This window comes from Manacus vitellinus, unplaced genomic scaffold, assembly GCF_001715985.3.
Source record: "Manacus vitellinus isolate BGI_N305 unplaced genomic scaffold, ASM171598v3 scaffold_32_pilon, whole genome shotgun sequence".
Lineage (NCBI taxonomy): Eukaryota > Metazoa > Chordata > Aves > Passeriformes > Pipridae > Manacus > Manacus vitellinus.
Window position 1 is genome coordinate 7,528,924 of NW_021940460.1, and position 27,877 is coordinate 7,556,800.

At 41.2% G+C, this 27,877-nt stretch overlaps 1 protein-coding gene across 1 annotated transcript; it reads left to right on the plus strand.

The window, feature by feature from the left end:
• On the plus strand, positions 1-27,870 carry GOSR1 (golgi SNAP receptor complex member 1). Its single transcript, XM_018076567.2, has 9 exons — positions 1-218; positions 287-517; positions 2,169-2,256; positions 2,456-2,563; positions 2,991-3,082; positions 3,267-3,341; positions 17,900-17,929; positions 23,861-23,943; positions 25,205-27,870. Exons 1-9 carry the CDS (start codon positions 1-3, stop codon positions 25,327-25,329), a joined length of 1,050 nt encoding a protein of 349 aa, XP_017932056.1. The 3' UTR covers positions 25,330-27,870.
• Positions 27,871-27,877: the final 7 nt, after the last annotated feature.

Here is a 27,877-nt window from a genome sequence, read left to right on the forward strand (position 1 = left end):
ATGGCGGCGGGAGCCAGCACTAACTTGGGAAGTTTTCGAGTGGGCCCGGGGGCGGCGGGGCCCGGGTCGGCCGCGCCCCCGCGGGGCTCCCCAGGGGTACGGACCCGGGTCACCGGCGAGGCGGACGCCGCTGGGCCCTTCTACTCGCTCCCGGGGGGCCGGCGGCGCGGGCGGTGCCGCAACGTCAGCCATGAGGCATCCGGTGCCCGCGAGGTCCCGCGCGGCTGTGGGGCAGGGCTGAGGGTGCTCAGCCGTGACCCCCTTTGGGCGTGGGGCGCTCCCGCAGCCATGAGGGTCCGTCCTTCCCCTGTGGGTTCCCCTCCCCGGGGCTCCCGGGCGGTCTGTGGGACCGGGACCGAGGCGCGGGGGCCCCGGGCGGGTCCGTGACTGTCCCCCCGCCCCGCGCAGATCTCAGGAAACAGGCGAGGCAGCTGGAGAACGAGCTGGACCTGAAGCTGGTCTCCTTCAGCAAGCTCTGCACCAGCTACAGCAGCGGCCGAGACGGAAGGCGCGACAGGTATAGGTACTAAGCCCGTTTCTTTATGTTTTAAACGCTGCCCCTGGTGCTGGGTTCATTTTTATCGTTTGGTGAATGGTGGTCCCACCTGTGGCTCATTTCAGCACTTGCTGCTGGTGTTGGCCTTGATGTGATTTCGGGGTGTGAGTCAGGAAGGGCTATGGGTGACATATGTCCCTGGGGAGACCTGAGTTTAAAGTTCAGTCTGTGTGGGGTCAGAGGGAACTGGTGATAGAAGTTTTTAATGCTCATTACATCGTCTTGTTTCCCAGCTTTTACTGTATTAAACCAGCAGGAGGTTTCAGGACCTCATCATTAGGGGAATTTAGCCTTACACCTCCCAGGTGTGCTGTTTGTAATCCCAGTTTTAAGGGAACTAGAGCACTGAGCAGCTGTGGCTGGTGCAAGGCTGGCAGGGATCAAGCCCTCTCTTACAGGGGTGGCTGTTTCTTCCTGGCTTTCTCCTAAGGTGAGTGATAATCACAGAACCACAGAATGGTTTGGGTTGGAAGGTACCTTAAAGGTTATCTCGTTCCAACCTCCTGCCATGGGCAGGGACAGTGTTAATGAGAATGATGAGAGCTGCACGTATATTTTTATATGTGTGTATATATATGATGAGATATATATATATGAACCAGACAAGTAGGTACTTGTGCATGTACATGAGTAGTTTCTGTTTGCTTTAGGCAGACTCATGTTTGACTGAAGAATTACTTTGATAAAACTCTTCCAGTCTTTCTATCTTGGGGGCCAAAGGTGAGCTCTTCCCTGCAGGAAGAGCAGCAGGAATTATGAACTTCTCTGTCCGAGTGCAACCTTTAAAAAATGCCATTCTTTGCTTATTAACTGTATCAGTTATGACTGTGATTACTGTAGGGGTGTGTGTATTGATTTATTTTTTTTTTTAATTTGATGAATTAATCCATTTTGAACCTTTCCCTGAATTTTTGGTTCTGGAAGCCTGAGAGCACCAGATCCCTGAGTTTCACTTTTGTTTCTGGCTCTGTGCTGTCACTTGATGTGTAATCTGATTGTTTTCATTATTTTTGTTGTCCAATGCAAAACTTCTCCTACTAAGATTTAAGGCAGATTACCAAAGCCATGAGTTGTCTCTGAGGGTTCTTAGTTGTCACACTTTTACAGGCAGGTCTTAGATGTGACTTTTCCTTGTGGTTTTAGTTTATCTTAAAAAGCAAATAGAGAAGGTGTGTGAAAGTGTAATTGTGTGTGAAACTGTAATTGTAGCTCTGTAGAGCACTGATTGCTTAATAAGTCAGTGGGTTGTCCTAATACCATGTTATTAAGGTGTGATTATGTTGCTGTAACAGTGCAGTGCTCCCTTTTGACAGTAAATAAATAAATCAAATTTAAAAGTTGGGGAGAGATGGACATTTGTGCCAGATAAAGGTGTGTGGTGTCAGGCGTGTCTTCCAAGGAGAGGTTATATTTCCCCCAGGTGATACTGTGTCATCCATTCAGATAAGAATTAAAGGAATGTGTGATAAGAAAATGTAGTTTTCCTGAGCTTAATTCACCTCTAGGAAACCTGGGTAGTGGAGTTTTCCAACCCCTGTCCCCAGTGTTTCCTTATTTCTTGCATTTGTGGAACGATGTGCTTTTCAGTAACTGCTCCTCCCCTTTTCCCTAGCTCTGACACAACTCCTCTCTTAAATGGATCAAGCCAGGACAGAATGTTTGAGACCATGGCCGTGGAGATTGAACAACTTCTGGGAAAGGTAACTGGAGTTACTGTGGCTTTACTGGGGCGTTTGGGAAATGTCACGGTCGGGGTTTGTGTGAGGGACGTTTGGAAATGCGAGTGGGGGTGTTGGACAAGGTGTGCCTGTCCAGCCAGCTCCTTCAGCTTGTGCATTGTATCTTTCATACAAGAACGAGCCATTTCACGTTTTTTTGGGGTTGTTTTCCCTCCTGTAGCTCACTGGGATAAATGACAAAATGGCAGAGTACACCAACAGTGCGGGCGTGCCGTCCCTGAACGCGGCGCTGATGCACACGCTGCAGCGCCACAGAGACATCCTGCAGGTAACAGAACGGGCCTCCCCCCTGCCTCTGGGTTGGTTCTTAAAATAATTTAATCCTTTAATTGTAATAGTTTAAAATAATTATTATCAGTGCTGATATCACGGCACCATCACCAGTGAGGAGAAATTCCGACACAAACCAGTTCATCAGAGAGGCAAGGGTATATGACACTGGGACAAAGAATTACAGTGGGTTTCCCTGCATGACCTTGTCTGTAGCTATCAAATTTAGCAACTGCTGTAAGAGCAGTGAGTTTTAAAAATACTTTGCATTAGCTTCTGGCCATTTTTGCTGTTCATTTCATAAACTGGTCTTGCACTTTGCATTGGAGAACATTTGGCAGTTGAAAAGGTGGTCGGATCTCCCGTGGGTATATTGTGTTGTTAAACCTCAGGATCCTAATTTTGGAATAACTGTTTTATTACAGGATTATACACACGAATTCCACAAAACCAAAGCGAACTTCTTGGCAATAAGAGAAAGGGAGAATCTGTTGGGATCGGTACGGAAAGACATCGAGTAAGTTGTGTTGTTTGTTACAGCAGTGGAACGGGACTGTCCTCGGAGGGAGAAGGTGGAAACCCTTTGGAGGAGAATGCTTGGCATAGCTCACTTGTCCATGCTCTGAGTAAAGCAAAAGAAGTTACTTGAATTCACAATTTTTATTCAGGTTCTGACAGGGTTCTGTTTTGTTGGGTTTTAGGTCCTATAAAAGCGGGTCTGGCGTGAACAACAGAAGAACAGAACTGTTCCTGAAGGAGCACGAGCACCTTCGAAAGTAGGTGTTGTTTCCTGTTTACTTGTGTTGGAGGTGCCTGACTTTCCTGGGGGATGAAACATTCTGAATTTCAAGTGTGTGTGAAAGCTGTGTCCATTGGGACAATAACATGTGCACAAGGAATGCCTTGCACTGTGTATTCTGTGACAGTGCTGCTGCTTTTGCAGCTGGGTAAACATTTGCGGGTCATGCTGAGTGTGAAGTGTGGTAGGTAATAATCAGGGTATTTGTCAGTGATTTTGGCTTTAGGATCTTGTCAATGACTTCTGTGTTGTCTTCAGTGGGCTTTCACAAATCACTTGTGACTCAGACCTCCTCCTCCCAAGGGAGTAGATGCCTTTACACACTGACTAGGATAAGGGTTAAGAAACAAAACTCCCATGATTTGGCTGGTTTTGGTCTTTGTTTATTTGTCAGAGTCAGACAGAGAAGAACCTTTTTGCCTTTTGTGTCTACTGAAAGTGTAGAAAAGGTGACAGAAGAGGCTAATTCCAAAATTACCTGTGCACTTAAATATTGCAGATTTGGTCTACTTTATTCACCCAGATAACAAGCAAAATAGAAAGCACTTTATTCCTGTTGCAGAGAGGGCATTAGGTTGTGAGCAGCTGCTTTGGGTGTCCCCAGTGCAGCAAAAGCAGCAGAGCCAAGAGCAGAGCACTGCAGGGTTTGTGTTCTTTGGAGAGTCCAGAGGTAGCTCTGATTTTCCTGCCTCTCCCCTTGCCTGTAGTGGTGCTAAACCTCAGTCTCACACGAGAGGGCAGGCTTGCACTTAGAAAAAAACAAAATAAATAAAAAATTACCTGTGGCTTTCTCAAATGTGCTTTCCTATAAAAAACTTGTAGCCAGAACTGCACAAAAAGCTTCAACAGGAAATTTAAACAATTTTTTCCCCATTGTGGCTTAACACCACTTCATTGTCAGTTTTCTTTAATATTTTTAAGACTTAGAAATTAGTTGATTTAAAGCTTGAATTTTGAGTTCTGTTAGGCTGAATTTATTACTAAACATGCTTGGTCATGAAATAGAAAGTTTCCAGGAAAAAAAACACCAATCTTAATATTCCAGAGGCGAATCTTACCTGAAATGTTGTACTTCAAAGAATCAGTCTCAGTTAATCTGAGTAAACCTGATTCCATCCAGATGCTGTGTTTGGGATTTTTTGGTTTGCTTTGTTATTTTTGTTGGAGAGGTGGTAAATACTTTCAGACTTTTCAGACATTTGGCATTTTGTTAAAAAAGGCCACAAATTAAATATTTCTGGAATTGTAAAATACAACTTCTGAGAAACTGACTTTGCTCTGAGTGCACTATTTTGGAAAGTTAGCAACAATTAAGAGAGGGAAACTTAAACCATTTTGTAAATGTTATCTGGCAGATGTCTTCAGAGTTTGAGCCTAACATTTGTTGAGTGAGGTATTGATTATTTTGATCTTTTAAACATGCTAAAGTCTCTAAAATGGTATGTTTTTACAATTAAAATGCATGAAAAATAGAGTGAAATAAGGCAGTTTAGAAACAGTTAAACCATCTTCTGGGTGATTATTTGAAAATATCAAGACTTTTTAAAAAAAAACCTCTACCATGACATTGAGAAAAAGAAAACAAGAAATAAGTGTGAGTTGGGGGTCTTTAGGAAACAGGGCCAAAACTAATCATGGAATACCACTGCAAGGTGGAGATAACTGTAAGGACTGTGAAGAAATCCAGTGTAGAAGCAGAATACAACGTTGGCAAGAAATCAAAGCTTGCAGGATGTTCAAAACTTTTGAACTGAGAATCAGTAAGCTCAGAAAAAGATACTGGCAGAGGAAAATTATTAGAGAGGTTCAACATATTTGTCTTCAAAGAAAACAGTTAATGAGCTATTTGTGCCAAAAAGCTGTAAAAGCTAGGAAAAGGTCCCAAGAAATCACCAGGAGCTGGCAGATTACACCAAACATGCTCCTAGGATAAACTGACAGGCTTTGTGTGAGTCATGATGCTAAATATTTGCAGTGCAGTAAACCCTGGTGCCAGACTAATTGACACAACTACATGGGGAATATATTTACGTTGTCACAAAGACACAACACTGAAAATCCAAACGTGTTTTCAGGGAAGTTAAACCAACGAAAAGAGCGTGAGAAATGGACGTGGCAGCACAGACTTTACAAGTGTGTTATTACATGCTGCAGAGGAATGTACTAATGCCCCAGGAATGATATATTCCTATCAGATATTGGAGTGTTCACCTAGTCTCGGCCCTGCTTAATTAATGCCGTTAAGTACCTTGACCTGTTACATATTTATCCCATTATCTGATGATGGAGGATGCTGAGCTGTTGCCCCAGTGCAGAGTCCTGGCCCTTTTCTTTATGCACAGCCATGTGAGACAGGATAAATGGCCACTGGAATTTTCTCTTGGCTCTGTTTTCCCTGAGTGCTCTTAAAGAGCTGCTGGCAGCCCTGGGCAGGATTGTTCGTGGGGGAGGAAGAGGAGGAGAGCCAGGGAGCCTTTTTTCTGAGATGGACTTTGGAGAGAAGCTGGATCTCTGCTTTTTACCTGAATCTGCCTTTTTTTATTTTTGTGTCACATTTTGAACATCATCTCTTCTGGAAGAGAACTGAAGGAGAATCTGTGTGTTAATGCTGTATATGTAGGTGAACCTAAAAAGGGAAGGGAAGTTAAAAATCCGCAAGTAAAAAATGTTGATGAATAAAAGGACCCAACATACATTGAGCACCAAGGGAATGACAACAGCTGCAGCTCTGTGCAAACCCTGGCTGTGCCTGCCTTTCCATTAAGCTGTGAGGATCCTGGATCCATTTGGAGTCCCTTTCCCAGGGTGGGGCTGGCTGCTGTGTCAGTGCTGCTGGCACGGTGCGTGGAGCACTTCCCACATTGGGATCACGGTGCTGCTGGGGCACAAAGGGCTCTGTGCTGCTGCATCCCACTTCTGGGAGGGGTAGAGAGCACATATTGTGTTGTTCTCTCTTTGAAAGCTTCACTGCTGCCTCAGTTCATTTTAGAAATCATCTGATTGTGAGTTTTATTAGGAAAGGAGGTTTGTCCAGAAATTCTGTTGCCTGTGGACAGGTCACTCCGTTTCCTACTTAAGTTCTATACAGGTAATTCATGGAGAGCTTTACCTGCCTCTGGAGAGACAAACAATAATGCCTACATTTTTTAATAGAAACTTTAACCCCCTCCTTAATTAAAATAAGGCTGGCAGATCTTGTTGAATATTGATGCCCTCTTAATATTTTTACTTAATACCTCAGACTTTTTGCCATGTCAGATGCTTGAAGAAATACTTCTTGGGTCTGTGCCATTCCCTGAAGGTGTTTAATCTTTTCTGTTTGTGTGCTTTTGGCCAGGGATGCAAACAAGTCATCCTTTTTCATGTGATGCTGTTTTCCATCTAAAGGAAGCAACTTTGATGAATAGATGTAGCTTAGCATTTTAAAAACTGCTCTGAAAAGTGCTGCCTCAGAGGAAAGAATTCTGTCAACTTAGTGTCTGCTCTGAGAAATTCTGCAGTTATTGATGAGTTATAGTCTAAGTCAGCGAAGAGGGGACTAATGTGCTTGATTAAATTTGCAATATTGTGTGTGTTTATGCAAGTGAAAATTTCCCTTGTGTTGGTACTTGGGTTGTTCTGTGAGTGGCATCAGGTGATACTGCTGAATTTGTGTTAAAATCAGTGCAGGCTTCCAAAGTTTGGATAGAAACTACAGATTGTTTTACCTGTGATGAATTCCTTGTAAAACTAGATGAGTACAGACCACTTAGTGGTCACCAGCATTTGCTGTGGTAGATTTATTCTGTCATTATAGGGCCACTCTGTGACTGTTGCTTTATTACTCAGCTCCAGCACTCAGAAATTTGTCATTTATCCCTTTCCAAAAGAAGTGGCTGGGGGGGAAGCAGGTGCAGGTATCATTAGCTGTGTTTTTACTTGTTGTCAGGTGACTGCATGGTTCTGGTGGGTGTTGCTATGCAGCCTATGAATCTATCCAGTAAAAAAAATAATCTTAGATGGAATACCATGTGTGAATGATGCAGGTAGACGGGGTGAACCTTTGTTCAGGCAGCCCTGTGTGTCTTAAAATGTTTAGCACTGGGACAGAGAAGGCCACAGGAGGTGGGGAAGAAACTTTGAAGGAGGAGAGCAAACAGAGGGACGTGTTCTGCATGTGAAAGGGAAAAGAGGAATAAGGGAAGTGAGCAAAGGAACGAACAGGAATCTGCAGCAGTTGTGTAATGGTGTATTAATAATACATACCTGGGATGATTAGGGGAAATTAGTGTTTGTGCAGCTCTTCACCTGTGTGGAGTACTCTGGAGTACTAAATATTTTTGTTACTTTGATTATGGCATTTCATTTTTCAATAGCAGGGCTATTTGAAATTTCCTGTTGTTGTTTGGGCAGAAATGGGCACATTCAGTAGAGAACAATCACCGGGAAACTGCTCCCAAACTTCCTGGGTGATACAGACCAGGTCCTAGTGGAGGGAGTGACTGACTGACAGTTTGATCTCTAACTATTGCCTTTGCTTACCAGTTTTCACTTCAGCACTGATTTGCACAGAGAAATGAGCTTAATGAGATGCAGGGACACCTTACAGGGTTTTTGATTACAGGTGCGTTGACCTTTGGGGAAAAAGCTACCTATTTTCTACCTTAATTTAATTTCCTTTTCTTTTGTTATCCCTGCTCTCTGCTCTGCATGCCCTGATTTCCACTCACTGTGCTGTTGCTGCTCAGGTTCCTGTGGATTTGAGTGGGACCTTTGAGTGGGATTGGATTGAAACCAGAGAACTGCTGTTGCCTCCCTTCCATCCCTTCCCTCACTCCACTTGGAGGGGAGGACACACAGATGCCTGGGCAGTAACTCTCCAGCTGACACACAGTTCACCACTGCATCTCCTTCATCTTCTCTTGGACAGAGAGACACTGTAGGAGAAACAGCTAATTCACCAATTCCTTTTTCATTCCCATGGTGGTTGGGGAAGCAGCAGGGAGGGAGGAGTGTGATGAGTCTCTTCCCTGTGGGTGCCTGCTCTGCAGCCTCAGAACTGCTGAGCTCCACTTTAGTCAGGCCCAGTAAGGGTTTTTTTTAATTGCCAAACCTGCCTCTTAATTAAACTTATTTTTTGTTTGTGTCAGAGCAGAATGTGGTGTTTTTGTGGTTCCATTCTCTCATTTTTAATGCAGATTTAACTGAAACAGCACTTGGTAATGAATAGTCTTGTTTGCTGTGTAGCAGTTATGAAAAAACCAAACAGCTCTGCCCTGACAGGACAGACACTCTCCCCATGGCTGTGGTTTGGAGGGTTTGCCAAGAGGCACCAGATCTGGTGCAGTTTGGCTGCAGACCTGCTGTGCAGGGGGAGTGGAAGGTGCTGCAGCACTTTGTCCATTGAACTGGAAGACAGAGTGCAAGGAGGGATTGAGGAATCTAGGTTAAAATGTTTCTCTGCTGGCCATTAATTGCAAGAGCTCTGGCAATGGTCTGTCCCTGTTTTCCCAAAAGCCATTGACTTGTTTTCTTCATTTCTGGAATAGGGCAGTTTGAGAAATTACTGCATTAAAAGTGCCTGCCAGTGCCAGCCAGGATGGCTGTGGTAATTCCCTTCCTGACTTACCACTGAATATCCACCACACAGACTTTTGGGGCAGGGCTCTGTGCTCTGTCTGAGCAGCAGCACAAATGAAATGGTTTTCAAAGAAGGGATTTGGGCACAGGAGGATTTTTAGTGTTGCAAAGGCTTACTTAGAGATGCACAATGACTTGTACTGTAATCCCGTTTCAAAATACAATTCTATTCTCTCTCTCTGCTCTGTCTCCCATTGCTGCAGAGTTTTCTTGATTGCATCAGTGATTCCTTCCTTTAGCCTTATCTCTGTCTGGATTGAATGGGTTTTATCTCCAAGCCTCTGTCTCCTGAAGATCTATGGCAGAGGGACACAAGGCCACGCTGTAAGTGGCTGGATCAGCTTCCCCTGTAACAGCCCCAGACTAATATGACACTTGAGCAGATCAACTGCAGCACCAGACTGAGCATAACTTGCTGTATTCTTATTTTAGTGGTAAATACTGCTCAGAGAGGGAGACAGTTCATGTCTTCTGGAAAAAAAGAACTTCACTGTTTATTACTTGTAATAATTACTGTGTGAGCAAGTTATTGAAGTAGTTTAATGAGAATTTGGGGAGGTTCAAAGCTTGCAGGCAATGAAGGAAGTTGCTCTTCTGGGTATTATTATTGTTTATAAATAACTTAATAAAAGAACATGAAAATCAACCAAGCACTTCAGGATTTAAGAGGTTTTTCGTTTAAAAATAGCCTGAGCTTCATTAGAGTAAAATCTACTGCTGCTTTTCATCTTCCTGGGCTGTATTTAGGACTTAAAAAACCAAACCTACCTAAGCAAAAGATTGAATTTGTTTCATAGCATTTATTTGCATGCTTTCCTTATACTTGGATTGGTTTAAAGAGTTCTGTAATCAGTAATTTCCCTGACAACAATGGCTTTTGAGATATTTTTATAACTTCAGTATGTCTAAAACAAATGATTTTTAAAGAAAGGTGAGGAGGGGAGGGGAACATGAAAAAACCGGCAAACTCATCACACACAGAGCACAAAACCTAATTTGGGGATTTCCTTTGTAACTTCCAGAACAAAATTAAATTATGCAGGTGACAAAGGATGCAGCCACACATTGAGCATTAAGAACTTCAAACTCATTGTTGCTTTTTATCTGTATGACATGTTTGTGCATGAACTTCTGTGTTCCCCTGGGAAAGAGGCGACAGAAACTCCCTTAGGTCTTTATTACTGTCTGAAGAAACTAAAGAGCAAACCCTCAGAGTGAAAGATTACCTGAATACATCATGGGGAGAAAAGTGTTTGGGACTAAAACTGGGCTCTGCTTCTCCATTCTGGGCTTCACCTTCGAAACAGCTCTTTGTTCTTAATTTGGGGAGAGGGAAGGGTATAAACCCATGCTTCAAACTTCAGAGCTCTGTTTGCTTCTGAAGTTTGTTGCTCCTTTCAGAAATAAACAAGTCGGTGATGCATGTTTTATTTGTTTTTAGCTTTCCTTTCAACACGGTTTCTTAACTAGGACAGCTTCTCTCCCCCCCCACCCAAAGTCTGGTATTGAAATTAGGGCTTTGACAGGACTGAAATCATTCCTACATGGGTTGGTTCTGAAAAGTAGGTGCAGCTTTTGAACAGAATCAACAGTAGTGAAGTTTTATAGAGTTTCTTTTGTGCAATATGAGAATCACTTATTATTCTAATGCAGCATATCATTTTACTCTTTTTTGTTATTGTGGCTGTTCATTATTCTTTAGGGCCAGAACTGCTTGCTCATTATTTGCTATTGGATCCTCCAGTAGAAACAAGCTGTTGAACTCAATTTGATGTGTATGGATATGTTAAATAGTGATTATTTCCATTTTCTCAAATACAGAGTGTACCTCTGGAAAGTTACCACATTGCTGCATAAATGTCATTCTTGAGTTTATTTAATTTCAGCCTCTACTAATGCATCAGAATTAGGTTCTCCTCATTCTTGGCTGAATGGTTGCTATGCAGATATCTTAGTGTTCTATCAAATCCACGATGGTAAGCAGAACTAGATCCAAATTCCCCATAAAGCATCTCTGTTTTATCCTGATAGTACAGTTTTGTTTAGAACTTTTCAAGGACCTTGGTTTTGTTGTGAATTGAAAGATGCAGAGTGCCTTCCTCTCACTTGAGAGGCTTGTTTATACTGAGTATTAGTTGCACTTCTGGAAGAATGCATCTTGTACAGTCTCAGATAAAAAGACAGGCCTGAGAACAGGGGGAAATTGGGTCAGAAGAAAAATGCTGAGATCTTTGCCCGTTGAATTCCATCCTTAATTTGGCTCGTAGGTGTTTTAAAAGCAGCTTGCACTTTAAAATTTTGAACCACAAGCGTTTGTTATGTTGCAGAGTTGACTGTGCAGCTTTAAGAATCGTTTTCTGAAACTTAATAAACATATAGGTAGATAGTTGTAAATTAGGTGCCTCAGCCAAGTCCTGGCTGAAAGCCACAGAGCTTTCTGCATCTACCAGCAAACCCTCAAAACCACAGCAGGTGAAAAGGCAGTTAGGAAGCCGAATACACGTCTGTCAGTGTGTATTTTAGGGTTTCATACCACATTAAAGTTGGGTTGTCATCCTAGGGATAACTCTCACTTCATTTCTGTGCTAGCTTCACTGGAAATTAAAAAGATATTAATTATGAAGTTGTTTGTATGATGGGGCTCTTCTGGAAAGGAGTTCCCCCTGCTGTTCTCTTGGTTACTTAGGAGTGTGTGAATAGTAGACCAGTTTTTTAGCTTTGCCAAGCTTTAGTCAGAAAACACTGAGCTGGAAAAGTGATACAGTCTATTTTGTTACAGCACAGATTACCAACAGCTTGTGTTTGTTGTAAGTTGAGCATCTCTCTTGTCTGTGTGTGCCCAACAAATGGGTTATGCTGCTCGAGCTCGTTTTTTTGTCAGGTCAGTGTTGCATATTGAAGGCTGTGTTGCTTGGTTTTGAGGGTTTTTCCCTTTAGTTAGGGGTTTCATTTAAATTATATGTTTTAAACCAGAGGAAATAATGAAAAACAGCACTTCCACTGACTGCTGGTTGTGTGTGCAGATGTAAAATTTGAGGAAATGCCGATAGAGTCCATTAGTAAGTTACTGGAATTGTTCTGACAGTTGTGGTTGCTGATAATGACTTACAGTAAGACCTTCTCAGTTCATTTCACTTCATTCCTATGGGTAATATGGAGCAATTACAGGGGAGGGGCAATCTCTCCAGGAACTTTCCCAGCCGTGAATCGAGAGCCTCATGGAGCCCTCGTAATGTGGCTGGTGGTGCCATCCTGGCACTGGGGCTGTGCAGCAACTTCATTTACACAACAGGAGCTGTTCTCGAGTTTTTAACTGTGCTTTTGGGTAGACTGTGCACTTGCAGGTTATTGAGAAGGCTCTTAACTTCCTCCTAGATCTGCTTTAAAGGAAGTGGCATTGCTGCTGCTCCCCCTCCTGGGGCTCTCAGGCATCAGGCACTCTCCCCAGTCCTCTGTGCCAAAGAGCTTTCTTGGCTGTCTCCTCTTCTAGAGAAACATTTCTTTCACTCTGTTGATAATTCCCACACAAGTCCATGGAGTTCAGTGGAGGTGCAGACTGTACCCTTTGGAAATCCAGGAGGAGCAGACTGGACACTTTAGAAATCCAGGAGAAACAACCTGTTTGTGTTCTCAGGCCTGTGAAGGTGGATCTGTGTGTTCAGTGATCTCCCTGCAAAGGGAGGGGATCCCCTGGTATTTGTTTGCATCCCTTAAGCTGTTCTTTAAACTGAGTTAGAAAAACTAATCTTTCCATTGGTTTCATGTAGACATTTTTACAGATGTTAGACAGCTGCAAAGAAAGTACTTATGATAGTGTATCTTAATCCCAAAGTGTTGAAATTTATAAGCTTTTGAGACACGGATTTAGGGATGTTGCTAGAAGTCCAATTTTTAGTGAATTCTGAGTCACAGGATTGCAGTTGGAGGGAGCAGGTTTCACCATGCTATTTTCCTGGAAATCCTTTGGCAGATCCTTCCCTTCTGTGTATTTTATTTCCTCATGCACAAGGTACATGTGAACCATCTGGAAAGAAACTTGTCACCAGATAACGTTGGTTTACTCTTGCCTGGAGCAGTGGATTATGTTCCAGTGCCTTTCATTCTGGATTTAACAAACTGCTTGCATTGATTAAAAGCAATGTGGTATTGTGCTTCTTTCTTTCCCACTTTTGCACCTATTCCTCATTCTTATTGGAAGTGATTACTGAGTGTTGGACTCCCCAGTACAGTGATTTGCAGAAATAAGCTTACTTAGGTGTTTAGAGCTTGTAGAGGTGATGTTGTTAATAACATATTGTTCTTTGGAGCAAATGTATACGTTGACTTAATGCTCACGTTTGTGCTGTGTTTTCGGTTTGATTCCTTTCCAAATTAGAAAAGCAGCTCCAGTGGAATTCTCTCCTTCACATTAAATTAAATCAAGTTTGAGATGAGTCTTATAAAATCTGGAATATCTTATTTGTTATCCCAGGGAGGAAAAAAAGTGTTCTTCATTACCTTCTTCTAATTAAGTTTTTTAAGAGCTTAATGATCTGAATTTTTATACGATAAGGAACGCTGATGGCAAGCAGAAAAAATGAGTTGGAGATGGGTTTTTGTGTCTGTGCACAGGGTTTCTTTCATTATTATTCTTCTGTTATTGTGATTGTGATGATGGAAATAACTGCCTGTATGTGTCAGGTTTGCTTCATCACAGCCTGTATTATGTGTATTAGAGAATCAAGTAGGTCTTGCAGGATTTGCATTCCTGGAAGCTCCACGTTGCCTGGTGATCCAGGACTGTGAAAATATGAAAGATTTATTGCAGGCAGCTTGAGAGAGCAAAGACTGGTGATTGATCTTGCAGTTAGAGAAAGAACAAAGTAAAATTATTATTTCTGTAGTTACTCTTTATGAAAGGAGGAAAATAGTTATCAAGTGCTATATTAGTTTATTCTACAGGGTTTTCCCTATTCCTTTTAAATTATTCTATGTGATAATATTGCCCTTAATTTCATCTGAAGGGTTTAGAGTGCATTGTGAAATGAGTTGTGTGCAGATGAGTCTTGCTGCTGTATCTTGTTCCTCTGACAAGTGCTTGTTTTGGGTATCCAGCTGGTAAGTCAGCAGCAAAATCTATGGATATGGGAGAAGCCAGTCCTCATCTAAGTATTCATCTATATTAATGAATTTTATTTAACTTTTGTCTGTTTATTATATTTAACTGACATAGATGTTTGCTTTAAAAAAACTCCCCAAGAACATAAAAAACTTCCTTTAATTGTAAAAGCCTGATGTGATGGGCAGGATTCTTTTCCATCCTGGGGGCACATTTCACTTAATTTCTCCTTGGGATTCTTTTACCTGTCTGCATATTTAAATGACAAACTGTGCAATCTTTCCCAGGCAGCAGTTGCACAGAGGCCTGATTATTTCATGTGCGTGGCTGCTGCTGCTGCTGCTCTTGGGTTTGTGCCATTCATTACAGGAGCTGATTGCCTCAGCATCTTCCAGAGTTTCTTTCCTGTAGTATTTTTAAATGGCTTTGTCAAAGTGCTGTCTGTCTGGACAGGCAAAAATGCAGAGCTTATTGAAACAGATGGCAAGTCAGATTAATAGTGCCCAGAACCATTGTTTGCTTGCTTGGATGTTCACGAGGAGATGGCCACTGGATTTGATGTCTTTGCTTGGACAACAGAAGAACAAAGTCAGTAGGTTTTAATTTGATTTTTTTTTCCTAAGAGCCTATTTTTGTAGTGTTTTGAATGAGTTAGTTAAGCAAAATTACTTCTTTCAGTGGTTTTTTTTTTTTATTATTCTGACAAACAGTTGGAATGAACATTTGTAATTGTGAGAACAGTTTCTATTTGTGTAAAACAGGTTATTAATAGCCAGAGAGCTGCCAGCTTCCCTCGGGTCCCTGGGCTCTGTTGTACTTCGTGTTCCTGATCTTCCTTAAATCTGACTTATTTTTATGGTTATGAGCTGTAAAATGATGAAACAGCTGCTTCTGTTTGGGTATCACTGTGAGTGAACTTTACAGTCTGTGTTTGCCAAGGAGACTTAAAGACTTTAAGGGATGCTGCATGAGTGCACGTTGGAAAAGCCTCTGACATCTCCCTGAACTGATTCGCAGGAAGAACTAAACTTAACAGAACTCTGGTGGTAAAAATCCACACATCAGAATCCCTGAAATGTTCCTGCTCACACTGACAACCTTTACCAAAATGTCAGTGAATGTCATTGCCATTTTCAGCAGTTTATTCACCTGCTGGAGGCCTGCAAGGAGAAGTGTGTTTGGAGATCCTCTGAAGAGCTGATGCTTCTCAAGGTGGGAAGAACACTGGGAGCTGTGTCTAGGAAATCTTTGTACTTCCCAGCTATTTATTTAAGGCTCTAAAAATTAATTTAGTCTGCCCTTACCTGCATGTCAGTCATTGTGAAGAAAGTTCATGTGCATCTCGTCCTTTCAAATAGTTGGGGTGATGTCCAGTAAGGTGAGAAACATCAATCTTGTGGCTTCAGATGCCTGTTAAATGCCTTGTTTTGGCATTTGAATCTAATGTCTGGACTTATACATTTTTATTAACTTCTGTCATCATTTTACAGGTAGTTATATTTCCAGGATTTAATTTTATATGTCTATAAAGGTACACACACACACACACATATAAAAATAATGCAGTATGATTTAATCTGAAGCTTTTAAATAACTCTTTATGTCTCTGATTAAGCAATAAAACTGCCCAACTGCAGCTTTCTCCAACATAAAAAGCAGTGAGTGTCTCTGCTGCAAACTGGCAATCCTAATTTTTGTGCTCTAAAAACCTTGGAGAACATCCTAATTCGCTCGAGGTCTGTAAAACTGTTCAACTTCCCTGTCATCTTCAGTTCATCAGCATGAAAATTCTCTAATTTCATCAGTTAAATGGTCAAAGAGCTGGTAATGGTTTTTCTAAGGCAGGTTTTTTTGATAGGGCTGTTCTAGCAATGTTTTGTTCCACGGAATTTTTTAAAGTGTAACTTATTTCTGGCAAAGCTTCAGATACTTTTTCATTGATAATAAATAAAAAAAAAAATCAGAGCTTTTTTAAAATGACGAATTCTTGTGCTCTGCTCTTGCTTTTCAGGCTGTTTTCTGATGGTTTTGCAGTTTATTCTTATTATGCACTGCCCACTTAACACACTTGTCTGTTAGAGACTATCTATGAAAGCACGTTCTCAGCTGAATTGTGTATCTTGGAGGCTCAGCGATTACAGAAATCTTTAATGCATTACTTTTGTGTTCTCCTTGCCTTGGGGATGTCAGGAGATGCTGTGAGACTGCTCACATCCTTCTGTGTACACAGCTATGGTGTTTTACTTCTCTGTGCCAGTGTAATAAACACCACACAGTGAGTAAAAGTGGCTTTATTTGATTAACCCAAAGTGCTCGCAGCTGATGTGATAATCTTCGGAGTGTGGCTCTGTCTGGGGAGCAGAAGGGTGTGTTCTGTTCTTTGCTGCCCCAGTTGAGTCCCTCTCAACTCAAAATTGGGCAAAATTATTTTTAGTGCTCTGTTCTGTCTCCTTGTTTCAAGCCACGGGTGGACTGAAATAGCAGCCTTGCTGTTTTCACTCCTCCCCACAGACAAACAGGGACTCTGGTTGTGTCTCCCCACCCCCTGGGGTAGTTTTCCACCCCTTCCAGCTGGAGCTGGAGGGGGATCCCCAGAATTCTTGGGGGTAGAAGAAAAGCTCCAAATCCCTGGCTGAGTCAGAGGCAGGACTGTGCTGTGCCTGTTGGTACCTTCCCTTCTGAGGTGGAAAACACTTGGAACGAGGAGGGTGGGAGAGGAAGGCAGTCGTGCTCTTTTAGTATCCTTTATTTTGAAAACAGTAAATTCTGCTTTAATACTGTAAGAACTATCCAGTACAACACTGAACTGCTTTATGTCAGGTTGGTTTCCTTCTCAAGCTGCAAACTCTCTTTTTTTTTTTTTTTTCAGTTATTCTCCAAGAATTTGTATAAATCTGTGGGGTAAACAGAGCAATTGTGGGGAAGAATCATTATTTACACACTATGGGAAACAGGGATGCAGCCACCTCTTCTGTGTCAGGGTTACATTGCAGATATTGATTGCTCTGACAAGAGATGTGTCTCTGGCATTCCACAACTGGCTGCAAAACAGTGATTAAACCCCTGCCTATAAGTTGAGTACAGAAAAAAGAGAAACAGCTCCAGTGTTGTGAGGATCTTGTTTGTCATCTTTGTCCTGCAGGTCCACTCTGTAAATGAAATGTTCCCTCTGGGGCTGTATTTTGAGCTGCCCTTTTCCCAGTGATGCTGCACAGAAACTCGATTGAAAACAAGGGCAGGGCACAGATTATCAAGGTCTTTCTCTTACCCATGGTGTGTTTTCTGCTTCCCATGAGCATCACTCAGTTCTCATCTGACTGGTGGTGCTGTAGGAAGAATAAACCAGTGTTTGTTGAACCACCCCTGAAATGAGGTTCTGAGATGGGATTACCTGGATCCAAGTCTCAGCTTTTATCATTAATTACATTTTTTTTGAAGGGTTGGAAAGGAATGGCCAGGATTAAAAAGCAATAAAATTAGGTACTGCTTTCTCTAATACTCCTTTCCAAGCAGCCTCCCATCAATCATGGTGCCCATTCCCTTTTTCCTGTCTCCTCAGTGCTTCACGTGTTCTCCTGGGCACCTGCTCTTGCACACACTTAGGAAATGCTGCTCCAGAGAACAGTAGGAGCATCTTCTCCAAAGACTATATATAAACCAAATCTATGTAGTAGCAAAATGTGACAAGATCCAAAAATAAAACATTTTAAGGGCAAATTTATTAAGGTTTGTATGCTGACGATCATTGATTAGTAATCTAAAATGGTACTTAGTGCTTGTTGCTGTTTTTAACCTCACTTTTTTTGTTTGGCTTTCAGCTCAGATCGACTGATAGAAGAAACAATAAGGTAGGAATTAACTTAAAAATTTTCATTATTTTCTGTACAATCAATGTTTACATTGAATTGTGTCTAAATATATCAGTCACTGTATTTATACAGCAACTATTTTTAACTCCTCAGCAGTATTACAATGAATTGGTGGAGGGTTTGGTTTGGGTTTTTTATATTTGATATTGACTTAATGGTGGTGTGGCTTAAATACTTTATTGATCCTAGTTTAGAAAATTGGTGTTTCTGTGCAAAGGTGAATAACCTCTGGAGCAGAGTGGGTCTCAGCTTGGGCTGTTGAGGGCTATTCCAGTAGGGAAGATGCTTCTTCTCACAGTGACACTCATCTACAACCTGATTTTCTGTAATCCTTCCATGTATCCAGCACCTTAGTGTGCAGCTGAGACAGGTAATGTGGCTTTTACCACAAGTACTTGAGAGGTTATTGCTGTTATATAGTTATTTATCTTTTGGGTTTTTCAAATGGTTCCAATACTTGAGTGATGGCTTTCCTGAACTGAAATAGAAAGTTTAGAACTGGAGCATCATAAATTATCTGTGCCCTTCCCAATCTTCATTGAACTCTGCAATTTTGCAAACCAATAATTCAAGCTGTAATAATAATGTCAACTTAATGGTTTTAAATTTTAGATTACTGCTTTAAAACCAAAACAAAAAAGGGAAGAAAAAAAGCAAGATATGCTTTCAGATAATGCATGTACTGGCATAAGTGATCAAAAAGAGTAATTAGAGGTGCAGCAAGGCTCTGTGTCCATTAGGGGCTGGCTGGCTTAAGTACACACAGTGGGCTCAGGATAATTAATGTGGTGGAAGAATGTGTTAAACCACATTAGTGTGCAGTGGCGAACCAGAAGTGGTCAGTACAATTATGTCTGAAAATGTGGATACAATCCCACCACAGCCTCATAAAGATGCTTGTCAAACAGCACAGTTGTATTTGTTTTTCTTTCTGTTCTAGTCTTTTCCTCATTAAAAACTTCTCCTTGCTTGTGTCCCTGCTGTTCCATCTCGAAAATGCACGAAGTTTGTTGGATTTCTTATTTGCTGCTGTCACCCTTGCATCATTTGTTATCTACAATAAATGAACTCTAGTTGTTGCCAAAAATATTCCACTTTTTTTCTTTTGGTACAAAAAGAGCCTGTTTAGCAACTACACTGAGCAGGAAATGTAGTTCCATTTATATCATCTTAATTCAATTCCACCCCTGCTGAAAACAGGGTGAGTTTTTTATTTTACTCTTTTTCTTGTGCCCCCCCGTAATTGGAAGTGTTGGGGTATGACATTAATTGGGGGCAAATCCTGCTGGTTTTAAGTGAATTTATCAGATGGAAGTTTACCCAACTGCTTTGTCTGTTGTAACCCAAATAAAAGGGGGAATTGTGCAGGGGAAGCTGTTTGAGTGCAGATTCCTTGAGTAAGTGAGATGTAATTAGCTAATTCTGGCTACTCATACTGCTCTGTCTTCAAGGTTTGCATCTGCTGCAGCTCATTACTTAGTTTTTAATTGAGCAAATCAAGAAATCACATTTATTTCTTCAGGGCTTGTTATTAAGCAGCGATTCTAAACACTGGAAAGCATATTTTGGTGGGTGCAGAGGCTTTTGTTGACAAGCCACAGCCACTAATTATGACCCCCTTGCTCTGATTTTCTGTGGAAAAGAGAACTGGGGAGCCCTTCTCGTCCTCTGGGTGGTTCCTCCACGGAACAAACGTCCTTGCAAGGGAATAAATGGGCACCTGAGCTGAAATGGTGCAGCAATGAGCAGGGCTGTCGCTCCAGATGTGTTGTCATTACTAAACTTTTAATCAGTTTTTTAAATGAATTGCGTGGCATGGGTTCTTACTGCAGCATATTTTCTTCCCAGAAGCGAGTGGGATGTGATACTTTGTACTGCAGTTCTTTTGGAACAGCGTTCACTTCTCTTGGCCAGATTTAAATATAAGCATAGATTTTTGCTTAATATGTTTGGTGTTCTCAGGTTTTCATTTTGCAAACATTATCGCTTCTCCAAAATAGCAAACGATTTATTTCTTGTTTTCTAACAACTTGTATTTTTATGTTGGCTCAGTTGGAATTTTTATGGGTTTACATGTACAGTTTTGACAAGTTCTTAGGGTTTTATTGTAATATTATTTCTGAGGCCTCATTCACTGATTTGTCAGTGTTTGTGTATTAACAGATTGGACTGAAACCAGACCAAAACCATAGATTTAATTTTTAAAAAGTCTTCTCCTCATGTATTGGTAGTATTTCTTTAGGTTATAATTAGGATTTAATAAAAGAAAAAAATTCACTTGCATTGAATTTTCAGAATGGAGAGGCTTGAGCCTTTTTTCTTCTCTCTCTTGAGTCTTCTCTCTTTTCAGAAGCACCTTGTCAGAGTGTCCAGGCAAAATCACTTGCATTTTGCCCTTTTGTTTTCATCTCAGGCTTCATCAAAAGGCACAATAGTCTTTAAAGTAATTTAAAAGATTATGTGTGTGATGCACGCACACATGTGCATATTTAAAGGTATGAATATATATATATAGCTCTATTCAAAGAATAAGTGATGCAATCAGAATTTTTACCAATTTAAAGCTCGAGCTTGCATTTCTATGCACAGTCACAGAGTCCATTCCCTTAATCATAGACCTTGTCATGAATTTCAATAAGCAAGTATGATTCATGGCATACGAAATGAAGCAGAAGTTTCAGTAATATATGAATTATTTGATTTTTAATAACGTGGCTCCTTCCCCTAGAGCTTTTGTTTTAGTTCTTCACCGGTGCAGGTGTGACTGATGTGTCTCCACGGGTGAAGGAAGCAAGGAGCTGATTTCTGTGGTGCATTTGCCTGGGTGACACACGGGATGGATGTGGCTGTGTGGGGTGAAACACCGACAGCTTCAACATTCCAAGTCAAAACACTTCCAAGTGAGGCAGCATTAAAAGTGCATCTCTGCATGTTAGACTTCTCCAGCTGGGATAATGGCTGGAGGTGTTTATTGCTCTGTGGTTTTATGCCAGTGAAAACAGCAAACTATGTACAAATATCAGTTATTTTACTTTTGGAGAGAAATGTGGTTGCTCACGTACCCACAGGACTGCTGAACAATCAAGGAGGGCAAACCTGAAATGGGAGTGAAATTTTGAGGAAATACAGCTGCAAGCACAGGAATTTGAGATCCTGCTGCTGATCTGGGGAAGAGATAGGTGGGTGTTTTGTGGCTGTGGCTTTGGGGTTACCTACAGGAGGTTTCTCCAGTAGTGCAGCAGCCTTGAATGTTATACTTGAGCCGTGCTTTAATATCAAATATGGAGAGCAACACAGATACCATCTGGTTTTAGAAACTTGGTTTACACCCAACTCTAGTAGTTCCAGCCAGTGCAGCTCTGAGAACAGTTCATGCTGGTTTCCCAGTGAAATGTTAAATCAGGGTCATCTCGATTCCGGGAAGAAACGTTTAATCTTTTATCGTAAATGTCGAGTTACAAACCACCCGAGGAAGGTCGTGGTGATCCGGGGAGATCCCGGTGCTGAGCGACCAAGTGGGGCCAATACTGTGAATGGGAAGAAGGGGATGAATTTTTTAAAACATGCATTTGTCAGTGAAGCAATGGCTTCAGCAGCAAGTCAATGAACATATGTTAGGGATGGGAATGAAACCAAAACTCTCTGGTGAAGGATATGAGGGAGCTGCAGTGCTTGAGACTGTACAAGACCAGTCGCTGGACTAGTCCCCAGGAACTCTGTGTTTGCTGGTTCTTAAATTTAATAATCTCCTTTACAAATCTAGAGGTAAACCAGCTCATTTTTTGAGTAATCAAATTATACATGAACAGCAGTGCTTTTTAGTTGAATTTTGGCTTGTTAATAATAGATAGAATCCAGTTAAACCCTTGTTCATGGATATCAAAATTACATTTCATTACTAGACCGTGTCATAATAAAAATGGTAATTACTCCAGTTTTTTTTCTTCAGAGCTCTTCAGTAAGACCCAACCCTTTGAGCTAAATTCTTCAAAATTTTGGATGAAAGAAATGAAGATGGTTTCAGTCTTGTAATACATAAACTTAAGCCATTCCATCCTGTCTTTTTCTGTGAGATGAACAGTCTCACTCCTCAGATGTTAAAGCAGGAACCTTGTGTTCCATGATAATCTATAACAATTATTTCCGAAGGCATTTTGGAGGTGGCTCAGGATCACTTTATATACTGGCAATCATCTTGTATTTTCACTTCTATAAATGAATGGATGTCTCAATGAGTCATTGGATGCATCTTATAAAAATAGGGGGCTCAATCCAGGAGTGCTTTGAGAGACACTGTATTAAAACCTCATCTGGGCAAGCATCAAGTCAGTGTGGTGGTGGGAGTTAAGCTGTAGGTTACTGAACAAATTTCCTGGGTGCAGATAGGAAATTTTCTGTTTTCCAGCTTGATTCCTAGTAATTCCAAATTCCCTGTGTGCTGTGTAGTGGTTTTGTGAGTTTGTTGCTTTTTACTTTAGAGGACTAAAATACCTGTATTAAAAACTTGTGTGTCTGTATCTGGTAAAAGCAGCATTTTACATTTTCCTGCCTGTTCTCTGAAATTACAGCTTTTAATTCCCTTTTCTTGTATTTGTATCTGTTGTATTGTGTTGTTCCACTTTACTTTTATTCTTCCAGAACCTTTCCCCTCCATATTTAAGGCTCACAAACTTGTCCAAGAACTTGTTTTAATCATTGTTATTACTGTAGATAAACTCAACAGCAGTAGAGGTGACTTTTCTGAGTTATGATCCAGCCTTGTTGTATTTATGTCCTACTTTGTGTGGTTTTGAAACACATGCCAGCAAGGAGAGCAGTATTTGCCATATTTTTCCTCCTTAATCACTGTATCCAGAGCATAAACTTGTCAGCTGAGCACTTCCTTCTAATCTTCATTTAATATCTTATTTTTAAGAGCACAGCTGCTTTTTTCTGGCTTCTCAAATGTGTTAAATTTGAAATGGAAAATTCTGGGTTCATGTTCCACCCGTGTTGTGTTCTCGTATTTGGATAAAATATGTACAGCTAGGGCATGTATTGGTAAAGAAACAGAGAATGGAAACTTATATGCCCATGGAAAATATTTGTAATTGGGACCAAATCTCAGAAATGGGACCAAATCTGGTGGAGCATCATTTGATGAGACCTCACATCAGCTCCCTCAGCTCCACCTTATGGAAAACAGTCAGGCTGGGCTTGCTGGGAAGAGACAATGCAGGAGAATCCAAGCTTTGCCCACTCACCTGCAGACAAGGAACAGCATCAATCTTGAGACAGAACAAGTACATCCCAACACTTCATTGTGTTTAAACATGTTCAAAGACCTGGTGACTGCATGTCCCAGCTTGGTTGTCCAGAAACCTTTGGAGGGAGGCTCCTTGAGCTGTGTCTCAATCTGCTCTTGCTTCTCCTCAAGCAGCACATTTGCTTTGCAAATTGATTTTTAGTTGTGAGGCAGCTCTTATTTGCTTAATACTTGTGTGGCCATTGTATCCTGATGGCACACAAATCTCATGGGCTCTCTAGGGTGAAGGTGAGTACGGGGCTTCTGGGGTGAAACAAACTTCTAACTTAAGCCAGAAGAGTTAATATTCTTAAGAATATTGCTTAAAAGTTAAGCAATATTCTTATATTGCTTATAAGGTTGCACCAGTTATCATTGGGGCTGGAGAAGATCTGCTAAACCTGCCTGTTTCAAGAAATCTCAGTGTTTTCCTTTTTAATGGCTTATATAAAAGAGAAATCATTTAAGTGTAAAAGATGGAGATTAATGGAAAAATTGTGCTTTCATTCATGTTGCTTCACCTCATTCATTGTCCTCCAAAGAAGCGTTGCCTGCTTGCTCTCCTCTTGTTTGAGCTGTGGATTATTCTTAGCACCAACAACTTGATCCTCTTTTTCTTTCTCCAGCATTGCCATGGCAACTAAAGAAAATATGACTTCGCAGAGGGGGATGTTGAAGTCAATACAAAGCAAGATGAATACCTTGGCTAGTATCCTTTCCTAAAAATTTGTGCTGCCAGTGCAGAAGAAGAGTTATGGTACAATTTTTCACTCTGTCATCTGGGGATCAGGGATGTCAGTGGCTGTGTAACCTGTCCTGCCATTAGTGGCAAACAGGCCAATTTTTCACCAGTCTCATTTGATAACCTGACTGGAGCTTCTTATTGGGAATGTGGTGAATAAGCTGGTTTTGCTCAGATTTGGGCACTGCAGAATGGAGCTTAATTTTCAGATGGAGATCTGCAACAGCATTTTATGGCCTTCCCTGCTGCATTTTTCTGCAGAAGTGTAATTTCATTTCGGTTCTTGCTTTTTGCTTTCAGAAAAGCTGAAGCTTGGTGTACATCACTGCTTGCTGTGCTTCACAGCTAAGAGTATCCAGGACCTGAGATTTCTCTTGTCTGTCACAGTCCTTCAGATCTGAAAATTTTGTGGTGTTGGTTTCTCTTCATATTCTGTGCCATGGCTAAAGAATGTACCAGGTTGTCAAGTCATGCATGTTTGTTGTTTTCCCACTTATTCCTTCCTTTCTGTCATAAGGGCATCGTTTGATCAGACTCATCATGTCCTGGAGAGATGAATCTTGGTAACCCATAAATTTCATTACAGTTGTTAGCAATTGGCAGGAACACCAAAGAGAGTTAAATAAGCTTTGACCTTAAAAGATTCTTGCTTCTAAAGACATGAAGCTCTAAAGCTGATTGTCTTGTTCTCAGTTGTATTTTGTACATTAAAAAATAGATTTACATCCTCATGGTTTTACAGTAGGAATTCTTCCTTATGTGCTGTACTTGCACAGTGTGTGGCCAAGAAAAGTGCAGGATTTTCTCAGTCAAATGCCTTTGGTTGTTCCCTTCACCAGTAGCAGAATTCCATTAAAGAAATTCCACAGATGTTTTATGTAACTGCCCCATTTTTTTTTTCATTCTCATTTAAACACAATTATTAAAAGTAACTAAGCCTTACATATTGGAGATTAAATACATTAAACACTGGTGATTTAAGTGATCAGGTGATGAATTCTGTGTAAATGTGAACTCTGAGCTGCTCCCTTTTCTCTGCTGCTCTGTAATCAGTGAATACAGTTGTAATCCTGCTCACTATCCATCAGGTTTTACTGCTCCTGCTTTCTCCAGCTTGGGAGTAGTTCTGCATTTCTTGCAGTATTGGGATTTCCAGATGCAGGTTTTTTAAGGCTTGTTAGTGAATTTGCTATTTGCTGGGTATGACCTTGACTCAGACTCCTCCCAGACCGGTTTCCAGCAGTGAACAGCCTGATTCAAAGGATCAACCTTCGGAAACGACGAGATTCCCTCATTTTGGGCGGCGTTATCGGTGTCTGTACCATCCTGCTGCTCTTATATGCTTTCCATTGATGGATGTTTCCCCCCTGGACTCTGCTAAAACTCATCACCACCTTCCCTCCTCCCAGTCAAGGAAAAGTGAGTGGGGGAAGCGACAGACTTCCACAGCCTGCTCTCCGTGGCTGGGACTGTCAGCATGATGTCTAGAGCTTATGATGGTAGACTGTGACACTGGGTTTGGGCTGAAGCTGCAGTGTTTCTCCTTCCCTGCCACACACATCTTTGGTTAAATTTGGTGGGATTTGTTTGTCTTTAGTTCCCTTTCTCCCTGCAAGGTAAGTAAACACAGGATGCTCACCAGAACTGGTAGAACAGTTTCAGTGCTCAGTGGTGCTGAGGAGATCCAGTGCTGGCTGGTGAGTGGAAAAGGATTGCTGTTAAATTTGCCTTGGGTGGAAACAGCAGGAAGCCTGTTTCCCTGAAATCCAATCCCAGTACTGAACACTATCACCCTGAGAGAAGAATATTGCAGCTTTAAGCCGTCAGGTTGCTTTACTACTAAATACATGTTCTGTAATTCTTTATAACTCTCGGTTGAGATTCTGGTTATTTCTGCATAATCTGTGCTGTGAGAACTGTGCTTCACACAAATTCCTCGAAGTTAAAAAAGAAGGGTTGTTACATTCTTTTTTTTTTTTTTTTTTTTTTTGCACAGAATATGAATAAAGTACCCTCTGAGGGGAGATCATAAGGTTTCTTGTGGCTTTAAAGGGACTGACAAGTCCCCCTTTGTGAAAAGGGAGCACAGTGTCCAAGCAGCTGTTTACCCTGGTGTTCAGTCATCTGAAAAGTGACCAAACATGAGTCCACCTAAAGGTATCTTTTGGGTGTAAATACTTTGATTTTGGCTGGTGTCATAAAGGTCTTTATGAAGACACGATGCAAAGTCTATATTGTAATTTAGGTAAAGTTGTTCTGATAGCGCTGATATTTTTACACTGTAAGAAGGATATAATCTGAACTGTCAATTGGAAATGAAAATTATGATGGTTATACCTGAGGCAAACATATCTTTATGCAAAGGGTTTGGACATGACTCCTCCTAGTAAAGAGCTGAATGTATGAACAGTGAAACAAGTATTACTTACTGTTACCTGGGGGGGAAAACACTCTTTTTTGGTCCAGACATGCAAAAAGATTCCTGCTGTGTTCGTGTCCCTAAAGAAAGCTGACATCAGGAATGGCTTTGACATTGCACATTCCCCAGTTAACGGATTTTTCTGCTCTTTCAACAGCACTTTTCCATCTCTCATATCATAACCCAAGGAATTCAAGCCGAGGCACTGAAATATCTTTCTAAGAACTTGATTAACTCTTTTCCCAATCCACTGGCAGTGCTCCTAACAGATTCCATGTTTGCCATCACCCACAAATGTCACACAGTGTCTGGGTTCTCCTCTGGAATAGAGTCCAGTGGGACAGATGCAATTTTTTACTGCGTTTTATAGTGTCAGTGAGTACCTGTTGGGGGGAGTAGAGACTTGTGCCTGTGTAGTGTGTAAAACCACACTGTTACACCCAGAATGTTTGTCTGGATTTGGAGGCTTCTTTGCAGACTAATAACTCCATGCTAAAAAGTCAACAAAGGCTTCTAATCAGTCATCCCATCGTTGGGATTAGGAAGCATTTGGAATTAATACATGTAAAACTGTGGGGCTTGTATTTTAAATAAAGGGTGATTATTTGGTTGATTTGGGAATGTTCCTGCTCGGAGCTGAAGTGTTTATTAAAGGGGTTTATGCAAGAGCTCGATGGATAAAGGAGGTTTATTGCTGGATCTGCGTGTTGGGAGATCAAATCTTTTCTCCCTGATGCCTTTTCTTTGATTCCTCCTCCACCCCAAGGGACCCTGATCAGCACTTGTGCATCTGTTTAGGATTTGTAGGATTTGGTTGCTGTACAGTTGGCAATATAAGATCTGCAGTACCGTAAATAAGTTCATTTATTTAATCTTATAACAAGTCTTTTTACTGGACTTAACTGATTATTTGGTGCATATATTTAATCTTATTGTGTGAAAAAGCTGCTATGGGAAATATGTAGATTATAATAAATATGTAAACATAATTGATTTTTCATGTTATGAAAATGTTATGGAGGAACTGATATATTTTAGTATAAAATAATGGAAATGTGCTGAATTATCTCTGATAAAGCTTTACTGGAAATGGTTTCGGTGTTGGCAGCCCCTCCATGGTTTTTATTTGTGTTGGTTCTGAGTCAGTTTTGTGTTGAAAAGACATTTAATTACCCTTGGAGTTTTCCCTTCATCATCATGTTGTAGTCCCCTGGCAGTGTGAGCGGGTGTTGTGCTGTGCTCCCTGGAGTGTATGTTTTGCATCTGGCTGAGGCAAAGACTTGCTAATTCAGGAGGATCAGCCTAATAACTCATCTCTAATATCTCAGACCTGTGGTCGGAGCAATGGGCTGGAAAATGAAAACAGTGGATTGTAGTATTTAATCTCAAATCCCAAAATATAGGTTTGTGTGTCTCCTGTTGCTAAATATGTCCTCCAAGTTTTTTTACTCTGTGTGGTTCCTCTTGCTCTAAGGGGAAAAA

What these genes read in the sequence shown, in the direction of transcription:
- GOSR1 (XM_018076567.2), top strand. Translation starts at nt 1, where the DNA reads ATGGCGGCGGGAGCCAGCACTAACTTGGGAAGTTTTCGAGTGGGCCCG. An exon ending in TCCGGTGCCCGCGAGGTCCC is followed by an intron (nt 219 to 286) that starts GCGCGGCTGTGG and finishes GCGCTCCCGCAG; the next exon opens with CCATGAGGGTCCGTCCTTCC. An exon ending in GAGCACGAGCACCTTCGAAA is followed by an intron (nt 3,342 to 17,899) that starts GTAGGTGTTGTT and finishes TTTGGCTTTCAG; the next exon opens with CTCAGATCGACTGATAGAAG.